The following is a 22,667-nucleotide window of genomic DNA, read 5'->3' as shown; positions in this document are numbered from 1 at the left end:
TCGTCATTATGCAAGATGTCAGACAAGTGAAAATGATGGTCAGTAAAGAAAACTTTAAGCTTGTCTATCAATTTAAAAAAAAATGTGTCAATACTTTACCCCTTGATAACCAGCGCATTTCTGTATGTTGTAAAAGCATAGTGCAGAAAATACACGAGAGTTCGGGGTGCCTTGCTTTAACAAAGTTAACCATTTTCACTGTATTGTCTAAAATGTCTTTCAAGCTGTCAGGCATTCCCTTGGTAGCAAGATCCTCTCGGTGGATGCTGCAGTGTACCCAAGTGGCGTTGGGAGCAACTGAATGCACGCGCGTTACCACTCCACTATGTCTCCATGTCATGGCTTTTGCGCCATCAGTACAGATACCAACACATCTTGACCACCAAAGTCCATTTGATGTCACAAAGCTGTCCAATATTTAAAAAATATCCTCTCCTGTTGTTCTGGTTTACAGAAGAGGATGTCTTTCTTAAACGTAACAGACCAGGAGCTGCCACGTCTGTTGACTCATCCAGCTGTAAAGCATAGAATTCACTGGCTTGTATGGGAAGCAGTAATTGTTTCAAAACATCTCCTGCCATGTCACTGATGCGTCGTGAAACAGTGTTGTTTGATGAAGTCATTGTCTGTATAGTTTTTTGGGCCTTTTCCCTCAGCATTGTCCCAGCCATATCTGTGGTAGCAGGAAGAATGAAGTCCTCCACAATAGTATTGGGCTTGTCTGTCCTAGCCACTCGGTCACTCACCATATAAGACTCTTCTAGCCCCTTCTTATTAAATGGTATCTGTTGCTTTTATACATGTCTTACTACTTGAAAGGTGTCTTAATTTTCGCTCAAAAAACTCCTGTGGCTTATTTTTCAAATTGGCATGCTTTGTTTCTAAATGTCCGAGCAAGAGTGAAGGTTTCATCAAGTTGTTTTTCACATATAACACACTGTGGCTGAGGAAAGGCACTACTCCCAATATAAGTGAACCCCAAATCAATGTAGTTCTCATCATATTTGCGCCTCTTCGATGGTCCAACAACGTCTGTGTCTGTTGTTCAGGGCTTCTCCCGGGTTAGGGGGCAGTAGCTCTTTGGCTGCATCAGATTCACAACTGTCAGTGTCCATGCTAGCTGGGCTAACAACAAATGTAGAATTACTGATGCTAGCATTGGATGTGCTCGTGGAAGCAGAACAACTTGTGTCGTCGACAGGTGCAGGTGTAGTCCTGCTGGTAGTAGCAGTACTGCCAGTAGAGCTGGTATGTGTCTCTATGGACGCATGCCTTACTTTTTCTTAACCATTTATCAATTTTCGAGCAAACGGAATGAGCAGCAGACACGTTAGGCTACATACGGACCATTAGTGGAATTCCCACGAGAGAGTAACGGTTAATTTGATTGGATGTTAATTATTTGACTAGGCTACCTGTATTTGTTATTGTTCTGTTATTTCGCTGAACACTAGATAGTTTCATTTTATTTTTGGCAGCGAAATGAGGTTACTCAGATGAGAAAAAAAACTCACCCAAATGTATGGCGCCATTGGAAAAAATAAATGGACTGTTTGAAAACGTGAAAAAAAATAAAACAAAGATTTTTTTTTATATGAATTTTAAAACAAATATGAATCACATTTGTATTTGGCGTACCCCCGATGGTATTGCACATACCCCAGTTGGACTTGGGAATGCAAAACATTCAGTCTGTACTTTTGTCCAATGTAAAAAAAAACACCATGTTGCTACATTAGACCGAATTGAGGTGGTGGGTCACATATTAGCCCTACACACAGTTACATTTTTTTATGAAATGCTCCACACATTACATCATTGTGCATTACTGACAAGGGTCATGATAATTTGGTACCCAACGAAAGACAATGGACTGAAAAAGGGAAGGACTACTTAAACAAGTCCAATAACAAACAAAACGTAAACGTTTCAACTGTGACTTTTCCTTTGCATGCCGTAAAATGGAAACTTAATACTGACAGCAATTTCTACTGGTACAATTAGTGGTCCCTTGTCATGCACACAAACGTAGTGTGATAGCAGGTCGGGTCAGTTCAATATTCACCAGGGGAATTAGGTACAAAGGCATCCGGCTCGTGGTCAAACTGCTCTGAACTTGAATTCACAAACAAGCAACAGTACTTAATAGTCCCATGTCAGGGCAAAATAAATGTACCTTAACATAGGAGCTACATTGGGGTATCAGGAAAACAGTAGGTTTTTTTAACTGCTACACTGGCATAAGTTACGTGTCTAGTGTAGCAAGCCAGTGAGTATGTCCCAGGTGCCGTAATGACATTGCTTCCTGTCAGAAGCCCCACCCACCTCTCCCCTGCGGTGAGCGCAGCCAGGTACTCCTCCCCTTCCTGGGGCTCGCTCTTATCAGCCAGGATCCTCTCCATCTGCTGCTCGATCTCCCGCGGCAACAGCAGGCGCCCATCGTAGAACACCCACACCTTGAAGAAGCGCCCCTTGTTGAAAACGGCGATGTGCTTGCTCTCGTCCACATGCTGAATAGTGTCTGGACATACTCAAAGGAGGGAGGGAAAGAGGGAAGAGAGGAAAGTGGGAGAGGGTGAAAGTGGGAGAGGGTGCAAGGATAGGCAGAACAGCTAATTTATGAGTTTCCGAAACAAAATTCCCTTCCCAGCGGGTAAAGCTGGTTGAAATGACATCATTACAACAAGTTTACAACAAAGTGAAATAACGTAATGATTGGTGGGTTGCTTGTATGTATAATTTTTGGGTTCCTTGTACGTAAACAATGTACTGTAAACACTGGTCCTAGTCAGAGATAATTTAATGATGATTAGGATGGCTGTGCTGGCATAGCTCTGTGATCTCAGAGGGAAGGGGGGAGGAGGGTAAAGAGAGACAGGCATTTCACAGAGCTTTATCTGCTTAAGACTTAAAGTTATAATAATCCAATAAAGATGTATAGGGAGTTTGTAGGTGGTGAATTTTGTGGAATTGGACAATATTGATAAGCCGATTTAAGTATGCGTCAAAATATCCACAACAAAAGCAAAACAATATTGGTGGTAGTCCCATTCTGTGAAATACCAAAACACCATAAGTATCATGCAGGAGGGTCGATAACCATAGTCATCTACATTGTGAGAGACAGTTTTTCTTATTCAAGTGAACATCTATCCACTTTTCAAAGGATATTCATCTTGAATAAGAAAAAGTCAAGGGGACTGGTTTATTCGATCCACAATCTAAAGCAGTGTGACTAGGGAGTGTGGGGATGGAATGGGGGTAATGGTTTTGGGTGCGAGTCCAAACGATTGTTTGTGGAGTAACACACATAAATAATACATCTTCTATTTTTGAAGAAAGGTGTGAAGACATGGCGGTGTTCAGTGCTTTCAAACAAGCGTTTGCCCAGTTAGGGGAATGGAGAAAGGGCAAAGGGGTCTACGGGATGCCAGGGACACTTTTCCATGGAGCTTTGTTCCCGAAAACAACAACCTCGCACCCAGGTAACAATCTAGGCTATCTGCTTAGTTTAATTGCACCTTGAGTAATTTTATCTTTACTTGGGTGTTTATGGATTGGATGTAGGCTGAGTGCTAGGCTTTCTGCATTATACAACATTATCTCATTGCTTAGCCAAACAACTACAAAAAAACTACTAAACACTACTAAAATACTACTGTACTAATATACTACAAAATGTTACTAAAACACTACTTAAATGCTGTTTTGGAAGACAATGGAAAAGGAGATGGAGACAGTAACAGACTTGCACCCACGGCAAATGTACCTCTGTTTTAAAATATATCCATATTGACATTGTTTTCAATTATGGTGATCCACGACTGACTACAAATAATATTTTGTGACATTTCTGCTTTTATCATATTTGTCATATTTTGGGAATTTCATTTCTTCAGGAGTTTCCTCTGTTCATCTCTACAGAGCCGCACACATTCACTGTGTCATACATTATATTACACTATATTTACTAATGAAATATTTTACATAATTGCAACATCTAGACTATGAGCATGCAGATTTCCTCTAAACTCCAAACGAGTTAAAGGGATATCTGAGTACTAACTCAGAAAGTTAGTACATTGATAGATTACTTATGCCGGATATTAGGTTTGTTTCTTAAGGTGGGTCATATCTAATTTATAAATGTATCTCCCATTAAAAACTGGGTTTGAAATATTCTTTTACAATCTTCTTATCTGAAATCACTCACTGTGATTTTCTCTGGAAAAGAGTGACTGCTATTTGACTGCAATTGAAAGTGAATCATTACTGAGATTCATGGGGTGACAGAAGTCCATCGTGTTCATTTGGCACCAAATGGAGGAAAAGGAATTGAAACAGGGAGCGACTACCTGGACTCATTTTCATCATCTTCTTCATCATCATCATCATCATCTTCTGTTGCAAAACATTTTTTTTTAAAGTTTTCCTTTGTGGGCACGATCCAAACAGAGACTAGGTCAGTGAGTGTGTTTTTTCCTTATTGGACTCTGAACATTTAGGGGAAAACCCAGTTTATCGCACATGACTTGAAGCTCATTTCCTTAAAGCTGTCCAATGTGACCTTAGCCTTTGATTATTTGTTCATCTCCAAGATGGCAAAGACTTAAAGAGATAGTTCACCCAAAATTACAACTGACATGAAACACGAAAACTGCTAATACAGGGCTCCAGATATTTTCCCCAGCTGCCACTGGTGCCACAAATGTTTTCTGCCCTTGATTTGGTGGCACTCCAATAGAAAAGATTTGAGTCATCATCTCCTTCCATGATTCCAGAAGATACAGGATAATAGTGATGATAAAGATATTGTAGCAATGATCACATATTATTCTATAATAATATGCTGTATTATGCTGCCATACATCTAAAGCCTTTATTAAACGTATATTTGTATGTAAATGTTATTTTAAAGTAATTCACAACGCTTTATTAAGAAGTGTAGCAGACTACTGAGATGGTGTTCAATAATAAAGTTGTTACATCTAACATGTCCAAGCAGGAATGCATGATTGAAAATATTTTGATATGCAACCTAATCCAGTGATTGGCATGAATTTTGGGTTGCCAATGAGACCATTTTTGTTATATTTTGCTGACATAATAGGACTTCAGAATTGACCGATTTCTTCGTTGTTCAATAGAGATGAATTTGCCTTCATCTTTATGTGCACTTATATAGGCTAGGGGTGTGAATGTTAAAGGAAAAAAAAAATCCCTAACTGTTTTATTTCCTCTTCAAAATTAAAATCACAATGCAGTTATCACAAAACTAGCATTAAACAGGTCCCATCATAAATGCAACAATGATGCAACAATGCTGTAATGTTAGTAAGACTCTTTCAAATTATTTCCCATGGATATAAAGCGCTCCGCACTTCATCGTAGTTAACATATACCAGCATATGGTGTGTATTCCTTTGCCCTGTGTTTGATTTGTGAGCTTAAACTTGGTGGGCAGGCTTTTGTTAATCATGAAACAAACTAGGCCCCTAGACTAATGAATACGCAATTTGCCTTCACCCCCCCCCCCCCCAATTTTTTGTTGTTGCAGATTTCATTCTAGAACGTGCCTAGGTTTAGGGGGGACCTATTCTAAATGGCACACTATAGCAGTTAGAAAAAGCATAAAATAGACAAGAGGCATTTATTATTCCAAAACTGCAGCTTGTGGTTGGAACACATATTTCCCTAATTTAATCAACCATTTTGATTAAGCTGTCCTGAATTTCTAAGGAATGTAGCTTGTCTACAGTTTTGTTTGTGTATTCTATCATTTAGACTTTTTCATAGGCAATCATTTCAGCACGAGGGTGTGTAGGGAGAGGTCGGAACAAAATTGAGTGAGAGACTTATAACAAAAAACGACATTAAGTGAGAGACGTGTAACGGAGGGAAAACTTGGCTAGGTACATTTTTTGTTACGAGTCGATAATGCACATAAAAAATGGAAGCAACACCAGAGTCAACAGGAATTAACGGTTGTCTTCGGGACAAAATGTCACCTACCCAAAGCAGATTCCAGATGCCGCCTACATTATGACTGCGGTAGAACTTCATTGCCCCCCAGCGCTGGGTACCACACAATAGGATTTGACGTGAATTTTATTTTATGCATTTTATTTTCTTATAATTTTAAAGGAAAACAAATTTAAAAATTGCTGTCTAAACGTTAAGAACGTTTAAATGAAATCGGTGGGTGCTTATATTTGTCCCGTTTCACATTTGTACAAGTGTGTAATGGAAATGTGTTTCTTGCATATCCCAACCCCTTACATATCCCAGACACCCACGGAGAGTGGGGTCAAGGCCAGGGTCACCACTTTCCATTTATTTAGATCGTTTAAATAACCTACATCATGTTATTTCAAGTTATCCATTTGGAGCTCAATATTTTTATTTATTTATTTATTTTATTTCACCTTTATTTAACCAGGTAGGCAAGTTGAGAACAAGTTCTCATTTCAATTGCGACCTGGCCAAGATAAAGCAAAGCAGTTCGACACATACAACGACACAGAGTTACACATGGAGTAAAACAAACATACAGTCAATAATACAGTATAAACAAGTCTATATACGATGTGAGCAAATGAGGTGAGATAAGGGAGGTAAAGGCAAAAAGGCCATGGTGGCAAAGTAGATACAATATAGCAAGTAAAACACTGGAATGGTAGATTTGCAATGGGAGAATGTGCAAAGTAGAAATAAAAATAATGGGGGTGCAAAGGAGCAAAATAAATAAATAAATAAAATACAGTAGGGAAAGAGGTAGTTGTTTGGGCTAAATTATAGGTGGGCTATGTACAGGTGCAGTAATCTGTGAGCTGCTCTGACAGTTGGTGCTTAAAGCTAGTGAGGGAGATAAGTGTTTCCAGTTTCAGAGATTTTTGTAGTTCGTTCCAGTCATTGGCAGCAGAGAACTGGAAGGAGAGGCGGCCAAAGAAAGAATTGGTTTTGGGGGTGACTAAAGAGATATACCTGCTGGATCGTGTGCTACAGGTGGGAGATGCAATGGTGACCAGCGAGCTGAGATAAGGGGGGACTTTACCTAGCAGGGTCTTGTAGATGACATGGAGCCAGTGGGTTTGGCGACGAGTATGAAGCGAGGGCCAGCCAACGAGAGCGTACAGGTCGCAATGGTGGGAAGTATATGGGGCTTTGGTGACAAAACGGATTGCACTGTGATAGACTGCATCCAATTTGTTGAGTAGGGTATTGGAGGCTTATTTGTAAATGACATCGCCAAAGTCGAGGATTGGTAGGATGGTCAGTTTTACAAGGGTATGTTTGGCAGCATGAGTGAAGGATGCTTTGTTGCGAAATAGGAAGCCAATTCTAGATTTAACTTTGGATTGGAGATGTTTGATATGGGTCTGGAAGGAGAGTTTACAGTCTAACCAGACACCTAAGTATTTGTAGTTGTCCACGTATTCTAAGTCAGAGCCGTCCAGAGTAGTAATGTTGGACAGGCGGGTAGGTACAGGTAGCGATCGGTTGAAGAGCATGCATTTAGTTTTACTTGTATTTAAGAGCAATTGGAGGCCACGGAAGGAGAGTTGTATGGCATTGAAGCTTGCCTGGAGGGTTGTTAACACAGTATCCAAAGAAGGGCCAGAAGTATACAGAATGGTGTCGTCTGCATAGAGGTGGATCAGAGACTCACCAGCAGCAAGAGCGACCTCATTGATGTATACAGAGAAGAGAGTCGGTCCAAGAATTGAACCCTGTGGCACCCCCATAGAGACTGCCAGAGGTCCGGACAGCAGACCCTCCAATTTGACACACTGAACTCTATCAGAGAAGTAGTTGGTGAACCAGGCGAGGCAATCATTTGAGAAACCAAGGCTGTCGAGTCTGCCGATGAGGATGTGGTGATTGACAGAGTCGAAAGCCTTGGCCAGATCAATGAATACGGCTGCACAGTAATGTTTCTTATCGATGGCGGTTAAGATATCATTTAGGACCTTGAGCGTGGCTGAGGTGCACCCATGACCAGCTCTGAAACCAGATTGCATAGCAGAGAAGGTATGGTGAGATTCGAAATGGTCGGTAATCTGTTTGTTGACTTGGCTTTCGAAGACCTTAGAAAGGCATGGTAGGATAGATATAGGTCTGTAGCAGTTTGGGTCAAGAGTGTCACCCCCTTTGAAGAGGGGGATGACCGCAGCTGCTTTCCAATCTTTGGGAATCTCAGACGACACGAAAGAGAGGTTGAACAGGCTAGTAATAGGGGTGGCAACAATTTTGGCAGATAATTTTAGAAAGAAAGGGTCCAGATTGTCTAGCCCGGCTGATTTGTAGGGTTCCAGATTTTGCAGCTCATTCAGAACATCAGCTGAGCAGATTTGGGAGAAGGAGAAATGGGGAAGGCTTGGGCGAGTTGTTGTGGGGGGTGCAGTGCTGTTGACCGGGGTAGGAGTAGCCAGGTGGAAAGCATGGCCAGCCGTAGAAAAATGCTTATTGAAATTCTCAATTATGGTGGATTTATCAGTGGTTACAGTGTTTCCTATCTTCAGTGCAGTGGGCAGCTGGGAGGAGGGGTTCTTATTCTCCATGGACTTTACAGTGTCCCAGAACTTTTTTGAGTTAGTGTTGCATATCACGTTGTAAAATAACTAGGCAATTGAAGGCATCTATGTTTTCATGTTAACTTTTATTGTGTTCAATGAAAATTATACTGTAGACCTTTCAAACGTTTTATGCAACATTACCGGCAAGTGCCTACTCTAAGTTGTTGAACAGGAGTGACGAGTGTGTTGATATAATCGTTATATTATAAAATCACGCTTTTTAACAACTTTCATAATTGGTTAAAAAAAATGTTTATGCACATTAGGCAAAATGATTGTGTCGGATCAAATGTTTTACCATTGCAACATTATACAGTACGCTCAGTCATATTCACTGTGGTTGTTGGAAGCACGTAATAGAGTTCACAGCTGGCTATGCCTCATCGCGATCAGTTATTGCGTATCATTTGCCCCTGAAAAACATGGACAAAGGCTCCAAAAACACCCAAATACGTCCTTTTAGAAACGGGCATGTCTAGTGATGCAGTACAGTGATGGAAGTCTTTAGATGTTCTATAACGGTCGGTTAGCGCTAAACCCAACGCCGTTCATAGAAGAATAAAGGTAGGGCACATGAAATTGTGTCATTCTGAACTTCATCCGCAACGTTATATTCAATTTTGGTGCAACTCGAGCGATACCTCTACATCCATTCTACAGGAAACTACCAAAATAAAGGAAGCACTTGAGTAAATAAAGGATACTGAGTATATTGAAAGCATGGGGTGCTTCCACACAGGAAGTTCCAGACACTTACAGAATCTATACCAAGGCGCATTAAAGCAGTTCTCGCGGCTCGTGATGGCCCAACACCCAATAACACAGGGTAAAAATCACATTTCTAGGGTTGTTGGCGAGACGCTGGTCATGTAATGAGTTCACAAGTCAAATGTCCACTTGTGCTCCCACTGGACAGCAAAAAACAAAGAAGTTAGTAATTTAAATGAGCTTGTAGTAGTCAAATGTTGAGTTAGATGACATATTGTAGCTACCTCAATCATTATTTCAAATAATTTCAGTGACTTCACAGCAATAGCCAAAATTTGGCTAGCTAGCAGGCTCAGCTAAATACAAATTTGCCTAGACACAGCCACTTGTCATAGTCACGTCATGAGACTTGAGACATTTGTAAATAAAAGAGGAATATAATAATACAAATTGAATGGAGTTTCCATCTTCCCATTTAGAGTTTCTGGCGCAGCACAGAAATACCCTTATCCAGATGGTGTGACAAAGGCATTTCCTAACATACCTGCTAACTTTCTTTGTTGTTACTTTTAAGATTGGAACCAACATGCATTACCTCCAGCAGGAAGAGAGGCAAGAACCATTCGTCCGCCAGCTCAGGGTCAATCTACACTATTCACAGCCCTGTGTAATGTTCAATGTAATTGCATTGCTAGACTTTTTGAAACGTCATGTATTTGTATTGTTTAAAATATTTACAAATAAAAGGAAATGCATGGTTTAAACATTTAATTTAGCTGTAAGTGGCAAATCCCTAAGTGTTAATACATGTGTTTACATCATTAAGCCTTAATGTATGCGTTATAAATGACCAAAGGTGCCTGACGTTATAGTAAGTACAGCGTCATATGATACAAGGCATTTATGTATGTGTTATAAATGACCAAAGGTGTCTGACGCTATAGTAAATACAGCATCAAATGATACAAGGCATTTATGTATGTGTTATAAATGACCAAAGGTGTCTGACGTTATAGTAAGTACAGCGTCATATGATACAAGGCATTTATGTATGTGTTATAAATGACCAAAGGTGTCTGACGCTATAGTAAGTACAGCGTCATATGATACAAGGCATTTATGTATGTGTTATAAATGACCAAAGGGGTCTGACTTTATATCGCATGACGCTGTACTTAATTTAGAGCCTTTATGGATGTGTTATGATTGACTGAAGGTGTCTCACTTCAAACTAAGTATTACAGGACACGACATAAAGTGTCAATACATATTGTAAACTGTATGAAGCTTTTATAAGCTGAACATAATTTAAAGCAGGCCCGTTTGTTGTTTTAGGCTACTTGGCTAAAATGCTTGCTCGCTAGCCTAACTTCCTTTCATTGGCAACGATGCGCCAGGCCAGCTAGTTAAATTAACATTAGCCTACTACATCTAGCTACATTTTGAACTTCCATCCTTTCAGGCCAGGTGTACAACGTATGCATTTATGGTTGGATCAGAATCTCTATTATAATCGAAGGCCAGTAAGGAGAATGAAGTAAAAAAATCTGGATCTCCATCCATGACTAATTTAGGAAAGGGACCATTTTAGTTAGCTTGCTAGCCACAGGAAGACAAAGACACAACGAGAAGCAACAATTCAAGTTTTCTGTCAATGATGTTTGGCTTCTGATGTGATTGGTGTGAAATCCAAACTGGCTTCCATTGACACTTTTCTTTTTAAATCAAGGGAGATGCTCACTGGCCTCCCTTGCATTCAATGCTATGTGCAGCAACAGTGTCATACTCTTTCTGAGCCAGAGGGGCGCTGTTTCGTTTGCTCGGATGCTTTTCTCCATTGAGATACATTCAGTCTTATGAAACACAGAGACCAAAAAAATGTTTTAAACACATGCCACTGCTATTACGAGACTTTATGTTGATGTTTCCTTTATTTTGGCAGTTACTTGTATAGAGTCAGCTGGATAGAGTCACACAAAAGAGAATAACGTAGTGGGTAAAGTTCGGAATGACACAATTTCATGTGTACAACAAATCTAAAGATCTGAACCTCTCTACTGAGAGCTTTTCCGTATAATTTGTATAATGTGGGTGTTTTTGGAGCCTTTGCTCATGTTTTCTCAGGGGCCCCTTACTACTCAATGAGGAAGTGATTTGCCATTTGTGGTAAGTGAAATCCCAAAAAAGGTGTCTGGACCCTTCTCCTTTAACAACATCCTAAAACTTACTCTGCGCTTGGAGTTTCTTCTTCTTCTGAAAACATGTTTTAACAGGATTCCTATGACCTTTTCTCAGACCCTTTGTGGATACAGCCCCTGTACTGACTGATTACTATCATGCTATCTATCAATGATAACTTTTCATGAGTGATGGCTACAGTTACCAATCACAGTCCTAGCAGAGTGCAACGTGCAGGGCCAATTTTACCACCATAACTCACACACTGCTAGGAGGCTATTCACATGCACAGAATACTTCCCCATATAAATTAAAAGTAGCATGCAGCATTATTATTAATTACACATCCGATTAATCTAAATTAAAAGGTGCAAAAATGTGAGGAGTAGAAGTAAGAATAGGAGTAGTGTTGGGAGTGGGAGATGCAGCAACACACAAGACTCTACCTGTGTCTACACCTGGGACACGACTGGTGTTGAACATACGCTCGTATTGGGATGAGCACATGGGAATAGTGTTTAGGAGCATGAGCTGAAAAGCAAAAGGGGGAGAGTCAACAAACAGAGAGAGATGGCACTACCAAACTAAACGAAAACCCCACAGATAACAGAGGGACCTATGAGAGGAGGATGATGAGTAGGAGGGATGAAGATTGGGCTGATGAGCCAGACGAGAAGTGGCAGCAGGAAGGGTTTTGGAGGGCTGCTAGGCTTGAAGGTGTGAACGGGGAGTTTAGAAATCCACTATCTGTTTCACCAGCACAACCCAAAGGAGTTTGTTGTCAACCCTAACATATTCCCTAGTACCACTTCAAATCGGGAGTGTTCGTGCGGGTGGGCTTAATTTGTTGCCAATGCTGAATTTAGAATTTAGTTCACCAGTATGGAAATTAAGCACATCACATCGCTCAAATGTGTATGGGCCTTCTGTCTGCTACAGTGACTTCAGGTCAAACAGTTTCAAATATAAGAGCCAATTAATGAGTGACACTTCATCATCATCTTTGAGAGGAGCCAATTAGAAGTATTCCTTCTACTCAGGGAGGATGTGCTGGGTAAACACTGAGAACAGGGGTCAGGGGTTTTGTGTCCTGCGCCTGTTGCCATGGCGACAGCAGGCTGTGGGTCACCACAGGAGTCGGATGGCAGAGGACAGAGCTGCAGTCAGTGCCCTCCTCTTACCTGTCTCCTGGCCTGGAATGCGGGTGGTGTTAAACATGCGCTCCCACTGGGCAGAGCACAGAGGAACCTTGTTCGCCAGCAAGTAAATCTAATGCGGCAGTGTCCAACAGTGGGAGGGAGGGACAGAACAGCAGAACAGAAACAAAACATTTACCCGGTGGGTTTGTGTGTGTGCATTCATATATATATACATATATATACATAGATATACAGTATACACAAATATACATTTGAAGCCGGAAGATTACAAACACCTTAGCCAAATACATTTAAACGCAGTTTTTCACAATTTCTGACATTTAATACAAGTAAAAATTCCCTGTCTTAGGTCAGTAAGGATCACCACTTTATTTTAAGAATGTGAAATGTCAGAATAATAGTAGAGAGAATGATTTATTTCAGCTTTTACTTCTTCCATCACATTCTCAGTAGGTCAGAAGTTTACATACAGTCAATTCGGATTTGGAAGCATTGCCTTTTATTGTTTAACTTGGGTCAAACATTTCAGGTAGCCTTCCACAAGCTTCCCACAATAAGTTGGGTGAATTTTAGCCCATTCCTCCTGACAGAGCTGGTGTAACAGTCAGGTTTTTAGGCCTCCTTGCTCACACACACTTTTTCAGTTCTGCCCACACATTTTCTATAGGATTGAGGTCAGGGCTTGTGATGGCCACTCCAGTACCTTGACTTTGTTGTCCTTAAGCCATTTTTCCACAACTTTGGAAGTATGCCTGGGGTCATTGTCCGTTTGGAAGACCCATTGGCGACCAAGCTTTAACTTTAACTTTAACTGATGGATAGAGATGTTGCTTCAATATATCCACATAATTTTCCCAGCTCATTATGCCATCTATGTTGTAAAGTGCACCAGTCCCTCCTGCAGCAAAGCACCCCACAACATGATGCTGCCAGCCCCGTGCTTCACGTTGGGATGGTGTTCTTCGGCTTGCAAGCTTCCCCTTTTTCCTCAAAACATAACGATGGTCATTATGGCCAAACAGTTCTATTTTTGTTTCATCAAACCAGAGGACATTTCTCCAAAAAGTATCATCTTTGTCCTCATGTGCAGTTGCAAACTGTAGTTTGGCTTTTTTATGGCGGTTTTGGAGCAGTGGCTTCTTCCTTGCTGTGCGGCCTTTCAGGTTATGTCGACATAGGACTTGTTTTACTGTGGATATAGATACTTTGTACCTGTTTCCTCCAACAGCTTCACAAGGTCCTTTGTTGTTGTTCTGGGATTTATTTGCACTTTTTGCACCGGAGTACGTTCATCTCTAGGAGACAGAAGGTGTCTCCTTCTTGAGCGGTATGAAGGCTGCGTGGTCCCATGGTGTTTATACTTGCATACTATTGTTTGTAAAGATAAAAGTGGTACCTTCAGGCGCTTGGAAATTGCTCCCAAGGATGAACCAGAATTGTGGAGGTCTACAATTTATTTTCTGATGTCTTGGCTGATTTCTTTTGATTTTCCAATGATAAACTGCAAAGAGGCACTGAGTTTGAAGGTAGGCCTTGAAATACATCCACAGGTACACCTCTAATTGACTCAAATGATGTCAATTAGCCTATCAGAAGCTTCTAAAGCCATGACATTATTTTCTGGAATTGTCCAAGCTGTTTAAAGGCACAGTCAACTTAGTGTTTGTAAACTTCTGACCCACTGGAATTGTGATACAGTGAATTATAAATGAAATAATCTGTCTGTAAACAATTGTTGGAAAAAATGACTTGTGTAATGCACAAGGTAAATGTCCTAACCGACTTGCCATAACTATAGTTTGATAACAAGAAACTTGTGGAGAGGTTGAAAAACTAGTTTTAATGACTCCAACCTAAGTGTATGTAAACTTCCGACTTCAAATGTACATACATACACACATATGTATATATATATATATATATATATAAATGCACACTGACACATTTAAACATACTAGACACACATACAGTACCAGTCAACATTTGGACACACCTACTCATTCAAGGCTTTTTCTACATTGTAGAATTATAGTGGAGACATCAAAACTATGAAATAACACATATGGAATCATGTAGTAACCAAAAAGGTGTGTATGTATGTTTTATATTTGAGATTCTTCAAAGTAGCCACCCTTTGCCTTGACAGCTGATGAAACTGGCTCTCATGAGGACCGCCACAGGAAAGGAAGACCCAGACTTACCTCTGCGGCAGAGGATAAGTTCATTAGAGTTACCAGCCTCAGAAATTGCAGCTCAAATAAATGATTCATAGTGTTCAAGTAACAGACACATCTGAACATCAACTGTTCAGAAGAGACTGTGTGAATCAGGCCTTCATGGTTGAATTGCTGCAAAGAAACCACTACTAAAGGACACCAATAAGAAGAAGAGACTTGCTTGTGCCAAGAAACACGTGCAATGGACATTAGACTGGTGGAAATTTATCCTTTGTCCTTTATCCTCAAATTTGAGATTTCTGGTTACAACCTCCGTGTCTTTATGAGACGCAGAGTAGGTGAACGGAGGATCTCTGCATGTGTGGTTCCCACCATGAAGCATGGAGGAGGGGGTGTGATGGTGCTTTGCTGGTGACACTGTCTGTGATGTATTTATAATTCAAGGCACACTTAAGCAGCATGGCTACCACAGCATTCTGCAGCCATCCCATCTGGTTTGCGCTTCGTGGGACCATCATTTGCTTTTCAACAGGACAACAGGACACCTCAAGGCTGTGCAAGGGCTATTTGACCAAGGAGAGTGATGAAGTGCTAGCAGTAAAATAGTAAAAATAAGAAAAACCCTTGAATGAGTAGGTGTGTCCAAACTTTTGACTGGTACTATGTACTGTATATTATATGTATATGTGTGTATGTTGTTGAAAAGTGAACGTGCATTGAAGCATCATGCACAGGTGTAACGAAAGAGGGAGGGACAGACAGGTAGTGAGATGAGGAGAGAGAGTCAAGAGGTGAAACAGTATTTTTCAGCATATCATACAGTTGGCCTGCATTAAAAAACTGATCTCAGGTTGGAATGGGTGCTGGTCACTGCTGTTCGTGCAGTAGAACGAGCATAAAGCACAGTGTCACACGCTGCACAGAAAGCCATTTACCTCACACCAGTACCAATTGCTTTGGCTTGGCTACATAATCAACTAGATTATGTATTACAAACATGCTTGGCATCAGTAGAATGAGGAAACATAAAAAGTCCTCAATCTTAGAACTAATCACTCACACCCACACACAGAAAGGGGGATGAAAAGAAGGAAGAGAGAGAGGGTAACTCACTGGTTTGAGCTGGGCTCGGTCCAGTTTCCTTCTGTACAGCATGATCGCATGGATGACATTGCCCGCCCTCGCCGCCTGGATATGAGAGGGGAACGCATAGAGGAAGTCCTGCAGAGAGGAAGAGAGGAGAGAGAGAGATTTAGATTATTAAATTGTTGTGTATTGCTGCTTTGGTAATACAAAAGTATTTTTTGGCATGCCAATAACATAAAGCATTTTGAATTGAATTGTGAGAGAGAGAAAGAAAGAGGGTGTTAGAGAGAGAGAGAGAGAGAGAGAGAGAGAGAGAGAGAGACAGAGAGAGAGAGAAGGAAATAATATAATCAAATTTAACCCAATATAATCAACTCAGTTCCAGTCATTCAAAATTGTCAGAAAACGCTTGACGTAGCTACTTAACTCAAGGCCCACTCCTACTAACTACCCAGCAAACATTCCCACATTGGCATGATGTGGGCCCAATGCAGGCTAAAATATTACCTGCCCACATTGGGCCGATGCGACTTTTCTCATTGGCTTCACATTCGCCACAAGGAAGGTGGCCCAAATGGTAGCCTTTACTTCACCTGAAAAACACCACCCTATGGATCGGCTGCCCTTATTGGGCCCATTTGGGTCCCAAAATTAGCTCATGGTATTGGCCCTATGTCTATTGCCCACCCTATGCCAATTTATTCATTTGATCTATTATTTCATAGGAATGTATTTATTATTTATTTATTACAATTTAACTCAATGCATTAATTGTATAATTTTGTAGCCTTAAAGGTATTAAGCGAACGTGTTACATTGTATCAGAAAGACAAGTTGTTACTACCATACATATACTGAACAAAAATATAAACGCAACATGTAAAGTGTTGGTCCCGTGTTTCATGAGCTGAACTAAAAAATGGCTTATTTCTCTGAAATTGTGCACAGAAATGTGTTTACATCCCTGTTATTGCGAATGTATCCTTCTTCAAAATAATCCATCCACTTGACAGGTGTGGCATATCAAGAAGCTGATTAAACAGCATGATCATTACAAGGTTGCACCTTGTGCTGGGGACAATTACAGGTCACTCTAAAATGTGCAGTTTTGTCACACAATACAATGCCACAGATGTTTTGAGGGAGTGTGCAATTGGCATGCTGACTGCAGGAATGTCCACCAGAGCTGTTGCCAGAGAATTGAACATTAATTTCTCTACCATGAGCCGAGGCGTTTTAGAGAATTTGGCATTACATCCAACCAGCCTCACAACCGCAGACCACATGTAACCATGCAAGCCCTCCACATCTGGCCTCTTCACTTGTGGGAACATCAGAGACCAGTCAACCGGACAGCTGATGAAACTGAGGAGTATTTCTGTCTGTAATAAAGCCCTTTTGTGGGGAAAAACGCATTCTGATTGGCTGGGCCTAGCTCCTCAGTGGGTGGGCCTGGCTCCCAAGTAGGAGAACCTATGCCTTCCCATGCCCACCCATGATATAATCCATAGATTAGGGCCTTATAAATGTATTTAAATTGACTGATTTCATTATATGAACTGTAAAATCATTGGAATTGTTGCAATTGTTGTTCAAGAAAAACTCATGACACATTGACTTATTTAAGTATTTTAAAAGACTTCAGTGTAGAATATCATCTTATTGTTCAAGAGAAACTCATGACACGTTGACTTATTTAAGTATTTTAAAAGACTTCAGTGTAGAAGATCATCTTATTGTTCAAGAGAAACTCATGACACGTTGACTTATTTAAGTATTTTAAAAGACTTCAGTGTAGAAGATCATCTTATTGTTCAAGAGAAACTCATGACACGTTGACTTATTTAAGTATTTTAAAAGACTTCGGTGTAGAAGATCATCTTGTGTAGAGGATGATCTTGTTTTAGGCATGACACAACATAGGAGAAACTGGAACGACACTCTCAGTAATGGTTGCACAAAATGAACTGTGCTCAAACCACACCCACAAATATTCAAATAGTGTGGTCTAGCCTGTTCTGGGCTTGGTTTGGGCTTGGTCAAATCAAATCAATTTATTGGTCACATACACGTGATTAGCAGATGTTAATGCGAGTGTAGCGAAATGCTTGTGCTTCTAGTTCCGACAGTACAGTAATATCTAACAAGTAATCTAACAATTTCTGCACAGGCTAGCCTGTAATGGGCTAGCTTGTAATGGGCTAGCTGGTGTAGGATGGCCCATGTTGAGCTGATGTGGGCTTGGTGTGGCCTATTCTGTGTTGGGCTGTTGAAGGCTGGCCCGTGTTGGGCTAATGTAGGCTTGGTGTGGGCTAGCCTGTGTTGGGCTGGCGTGGGCTAGCCCATGTTGGGCTGGTGTGGGCTTTGTGTGGGATATCCCGTGCCCACCTTGCCAAGGGCTCATGTTTGCTAGGTAATTTGTGTGAGTAGCTGGTAAACATGTATGTTGTGAATTGTGCCAGTTACAAGACGTCTGTCCCCTTGCTTAATTTAGACCGGCGCTGAACTAATGGATAAGAATGTGACCCCAATTTCAAACATGTCTGAATGCAGCACCATTAAACCCTACAACAGGCCTACCCACTGTGACTACTGTGTCCTGCCTCTCTCCTGTCTCGATCTTTGGCTCCCTCTGGTTAACCAACTAAGATTTAAAGTTGTCTTTTTCTACAGAAACAGATTGTGCCTTTTTCTAAGCAGTAGGAAGCAGAATATTCAGTCAACCGTTTTAACCTGTTCTTGATTATGGTGAAATGATTTTTCAAAGTGCAGCTGCTACTACTCTTAAACCTTGGATGCCATTGGCCATAGTGCCCTTTGTTTTGTTACAGGTGACAGTTTGATACTCGTCACTGCATCCTGTGTAAAAATGTTGGCTGGACTTTGATAAAGACCCGTAGATATCTACATTACTCCCTTTTTGTATACAAGGCCCTACTTCCTAAACTTCCATCTTGCCTAACTTGGCTGTTGAATTATAGACACCTAAATATTTATTTTTACTTTATTTTATTTCACCTTTATTTAACCTCTTGAACCTATAGGGGCGCTGTGTCATTATTGGATAAAAAGACGTGCCCGTTTTAAGCGCAATATTTTGTAACGAAAAGATGCTCGACTATGCATGGAATTGACAGCCTTGGAAAGACACAACTCTGACGTCTCCAAAACTGCAAAGATATTATCTGTGCGTGCCCCAGAACTAATGCAACAGGCGAAACCAAGATGATGTTTCATACATGCCCCGGATTCTGAAGGCGCTGTGTTCCAATGTCTCCTTATATGGCTGTGAATGCGCCAGGAATGAGCCTGCGCTTTCTGTATATTCCCCGAGGTGTCTGCAGCATTGTGACGTGTTTGTAGGCATATCATTGGAAGATTGACCATAAGAGACTACATTTACCTGGTGTCCCGCCCGGTGTCCTGTGTGCGTAATCAGTAAGTCCATGTGCGTTCCATTTCTTCAGAATTGAAAGTAAACTGCCACTATGGATTTTATCGTTGATAGATATGTGAAAAACACCTTGAGGATTGATTCTAAACATCGTTTGCCATGTTTCTGTCGATATTATGGAGTTAATTTGGAAAAAAGTTCGCGTTTTAATGTTTTGTTTTTTTTTTCTTTTTTCCCTTACCCAAACGTGATGAACAAAACGGAGTGATTAGTCGACACAAATAATATTTTTTGTAAAAACGGAACATTTGCTATCTAACAGAGTCTCCTCATTGAAAACATCTGAAGTTCTTCAATGGTAAATCATTTTATTTGAATGCTTTTATGTTTTTTTGTGGAAAATGTTGCATGCTGAATGCTAGGCTTAATGCAATGCTAGGCTATCAATACTCTTACACAAATGCTTGTTTAGCTATGGTTCAAAAGCATATTTTGAAAATCTGAGATGACAGTGTTGTTAACAAAAGGCTAAGCTTGAGAGCAAATGGATTAATTTAATTTCATTAGCCATTTTCATGAATAGTTAACGTTGTGTTATGCTAATGAGCTTGCTGATAGATTTACACAATCCTGGATACAGGGGTTTTTTCGTAGCTAAACGTGACGCAGAAAACGGAGCGATTTGTCCTAAACAAATAATCTTTCAGGAAAAACTGAACATTTGCTATCTGAGAGTCTCCTCATTGAAAACATCTGAAGTTCTTCAAAGGTAAATTATTTTATTTGAATGCTTTTCTGTTTTTTTGTGTAAATGTTGCCAGCTGAATGCTAATGCTAAATGCTACGTTAGCCATCAATACTGTTACACAAATGCTTGTTTTGCAATGGTTGAGAAGCATATTTTGAAAATCTGAGATGACAGTGTTGTTAACAAAAGGCTAAGCTTGAGAGCTAGCATATTTATTTCATTTCATTTGCGATTTTCATGAATAGTTAACGTTGCGTTTTGGTAATGAGCTTGAGTCTGTATTCACGATCCCGCATCCGGGATGGGGAGATCAGAAAGGTTAACCAGGTATGCTAGTTGAGAACAAGTACTCATTTGCAACAGCGACCTGGCCAAGATAAAGCAAAGCAGTTCGACACATACAACAACACAGAGTTACACATGGAATAAACAAACATACAATCAATAATACAGTAGAAAAATCTATATACAGCATGTGCAAATGAGGTAGGATAACCTGTGTAGGACTGGGGTTCAATCCCCGCAACAGCCAGTGAAAGTGCAGGGCGACAAATAAAAATAAATAAAAAATCTCATTATTAAAATTCCTCAAGCATACAAGTATTTTACACCATTTTAAAGATAATATTCTCGTTAATCCAGCCACAGTGTCTGATTTCAAAAAGGATTTCCAGCGAAAGCACCACAAAGGTCACAAAGGTCACCACCAAGCCACAGAAAAACACAGCCATGTTTCCAGCCAAAGGGAGGAGTCACAAAAATCAGAAATAGAGATAAAATGAATCCCTAACCTTTGATGGTCTTCATCAGAGGCTGTGGCACTCTGCCAGACCACTCACTCAAAGAGCTCTTATGAGCCCCTCCTTTAGAGTAGAATCCGCAAAACAGTTTGTAAATACTGTTGACATCTAGTGGAAGCCTTGGGAAGTGAAACATAACTAATATCCCACTGTATCTTCAATGGGGGCTGAGTTGAAAAACTACAAACCTCAGATTTCCCACTTCCTGGTTGGATTTTTTTCTCAGATTTTTGCCTGCCATATGAGTTCTGTTATACTCACAGACATCATTCAAACAGTTTTTCAACTTCAGAGTGTTTTCTATCCAAATTAATTATATGCATATTCTAGCTTTTACGGCTGAGTAGCAGGCAGCTTAATTTGGGCACGTTTATCATCCAAGCTACCCAATACTGCCCCCTACCCCAAAGAAGATAAGGGAGGGAGGTAAGAGTCTCCAGCTTAAGAGATTTTTGCAGTTTGTTCCAGTCATTGGCAGCAGAGAACTGGAAGGAGAGGCGGCCAAAGGAAGAATTGGCTTTGGGGGTGACCAGTGAGATATACCTGCTGGAGCGCATGCTACGGGTGGGTGCTGTTATGGTGACCAGCGAGCTGAGATAAGGCGGGGCTTTACCTAGCAGAGACTTGTAGATGACCTGGAGCCAGTGGGTTTGGCGACGAGTATGAAGCGAGGGCCAGCCAACGAAAGCATACAGGTCGCAGTGGTGGGTAGTATATGGGGCTTTGGAGACAAAACGGATGGCACTGTGATAGACTGCATCCAATTTGTTGAGTAGAGTGTTGGAGGCTATTTTGTAAATGACATTGCCGAAGTCGAGGATCGGTAGGATGGTCAGTTTTATGAGGGTATGTTTGGCAGCATGAGTGAAGGATGTTTTGTTGCGAAATAGGAAGCCGGTTCTATATTTAATTTTGGATTGGATATGTTTAATGTGAGTCTGGAAGGAGAGTTTACAGTCTAACTAGACACCTAGGTATTTGTAGTTGTCCACATATTCTAAGTCAGAACCGTCCAGAGTAGTGATGCTGAACGGGCGGGCAGGTGTGGGCAGCGATTGGTTGAAGAGCATGCATTTAGTTTCACTTGCATTTAAGAGCAGTTGGAGGCCACGGAAGGAGAGTTGTATGGCATTGAAGCTCGTCTGGAGGTTAGTTAACAGTGTCCAAAGAAGGGCCAGAGGTATACAGAATGGTGTCGTCTGTGTAGAGGTGGATCAAAGAATCACCAGCAGCGAGAGCGACATCATTAATGTATACAGAGAGGAGAGTGAGCCTGAGAATTGAACCCTGTGGCAACACCATAGAGACTGCCAGAGGTCCGGACAACAGGCCCTCTGATTTGACATAATGAACTCTATCGGAGAAGTAGTTAGTGAACCAAGGGAGGCAATCATTTGAGACACCAAGGTTGTTGAATCTGCCAATAAGAATGTTGTGATTAACAGAGTCGAAAGCCTAAGCCAGGTCGATGAATACGGCTGCACAGTAATGTCTCTTATCGATGGCAGTTATGATATCGTTTACCTTGAGCGTGGCTGAGGTGCACCCATGACCAGCTCTGAAACCAGATTGCATAGCGGAGAAGGTACGGCGAGTTTCGAAATGGTCAGTGGGCTTTCAAAGACCTTAGAAAGGCAGGGATAAATAGATATACAGTGGGGCAAAAAAGTATTTAGTTAGCCACCAATTGTGCAAGTTCTCCCACTTAAAAAGATGAGAGAGGCCTGTAATTTTCATCATAGGTACACTTCAACTATGACAGACAAAATGAGAAAAAAAATCCAGAAAATCACATTGTAGGATTTTTTATTAATTTATTTGCAAATTATGGTGGAAAATA

At 40.8% G+C, this 22,667-nt stretch overlaps 1 protein-coding gene and 1 long non-coding RNA gene across 4 annotated transcripts in view; one reads left to right on the top strand and one right to left on the bottom strand.

The window, feature by feature from the left end:
- The window catches only part of cpt1ab (carnitine palmitoyltransferase 1Ab (liver)), a 75,364-nt gene that overhangs the window by 12,730 nt on the left and 39,967 nt on the right, over window positions 1-22,667 (bottom strand). For 2 of the 3 annotated variants that reach the window (XM_036933608.2, NM_001246330.1), the window contains 3 exon segments: window positions 15,913-16,020; window positions 11,909-11,993; window positions 2,326-2,521 (listed from right to left, as the gene is read on the bottom strand). In XM_036933608.2, coding sequence (XP_036789503.1) covers window positions 2,326-2,521; window positions 11,909-11,993; window positions 15,913-16,020 — 389 coding nt within the window. 3 annotated transcript variants of the gene reach the window in all.
- LOC149985120 (uncharacterized) overlaps window positions 19,947-22,667 on the top strand; it is a 414,522-nt gene continuing 411,801 nt past the window's right edge. Inside the window, exon 1 of the long non-coding RNA XR_016486904.1 lies at window positions 19,947-20,048. This is a non-coding gene — a long non-coding RNA (uncharacterized LOC149985120). The remainder of the gene's footprint in view (window positions 20,049-22,667) is intronic.

The sequence above is a fragment of the Oncorhynchus mykiss genome, chromosome 2 (assembly GCF_057628025.1).
Source record: "Oncorhynchus mykiss isolate SJ-2025 chromosome 2, ASM5762802v1, whole genome shotgun sequence".
NCBI classification, from domain to species: domain Eukaryota; kingdom Metazoa; phylum Chordata; class Actinopteri; order Salmoniformes; family Salmonidae; genus Oncorhynchus; species Oncorhynchus mykiss.
This window is presented reverse-complemented; position numbering and strand designations above follow the sequence as displayed.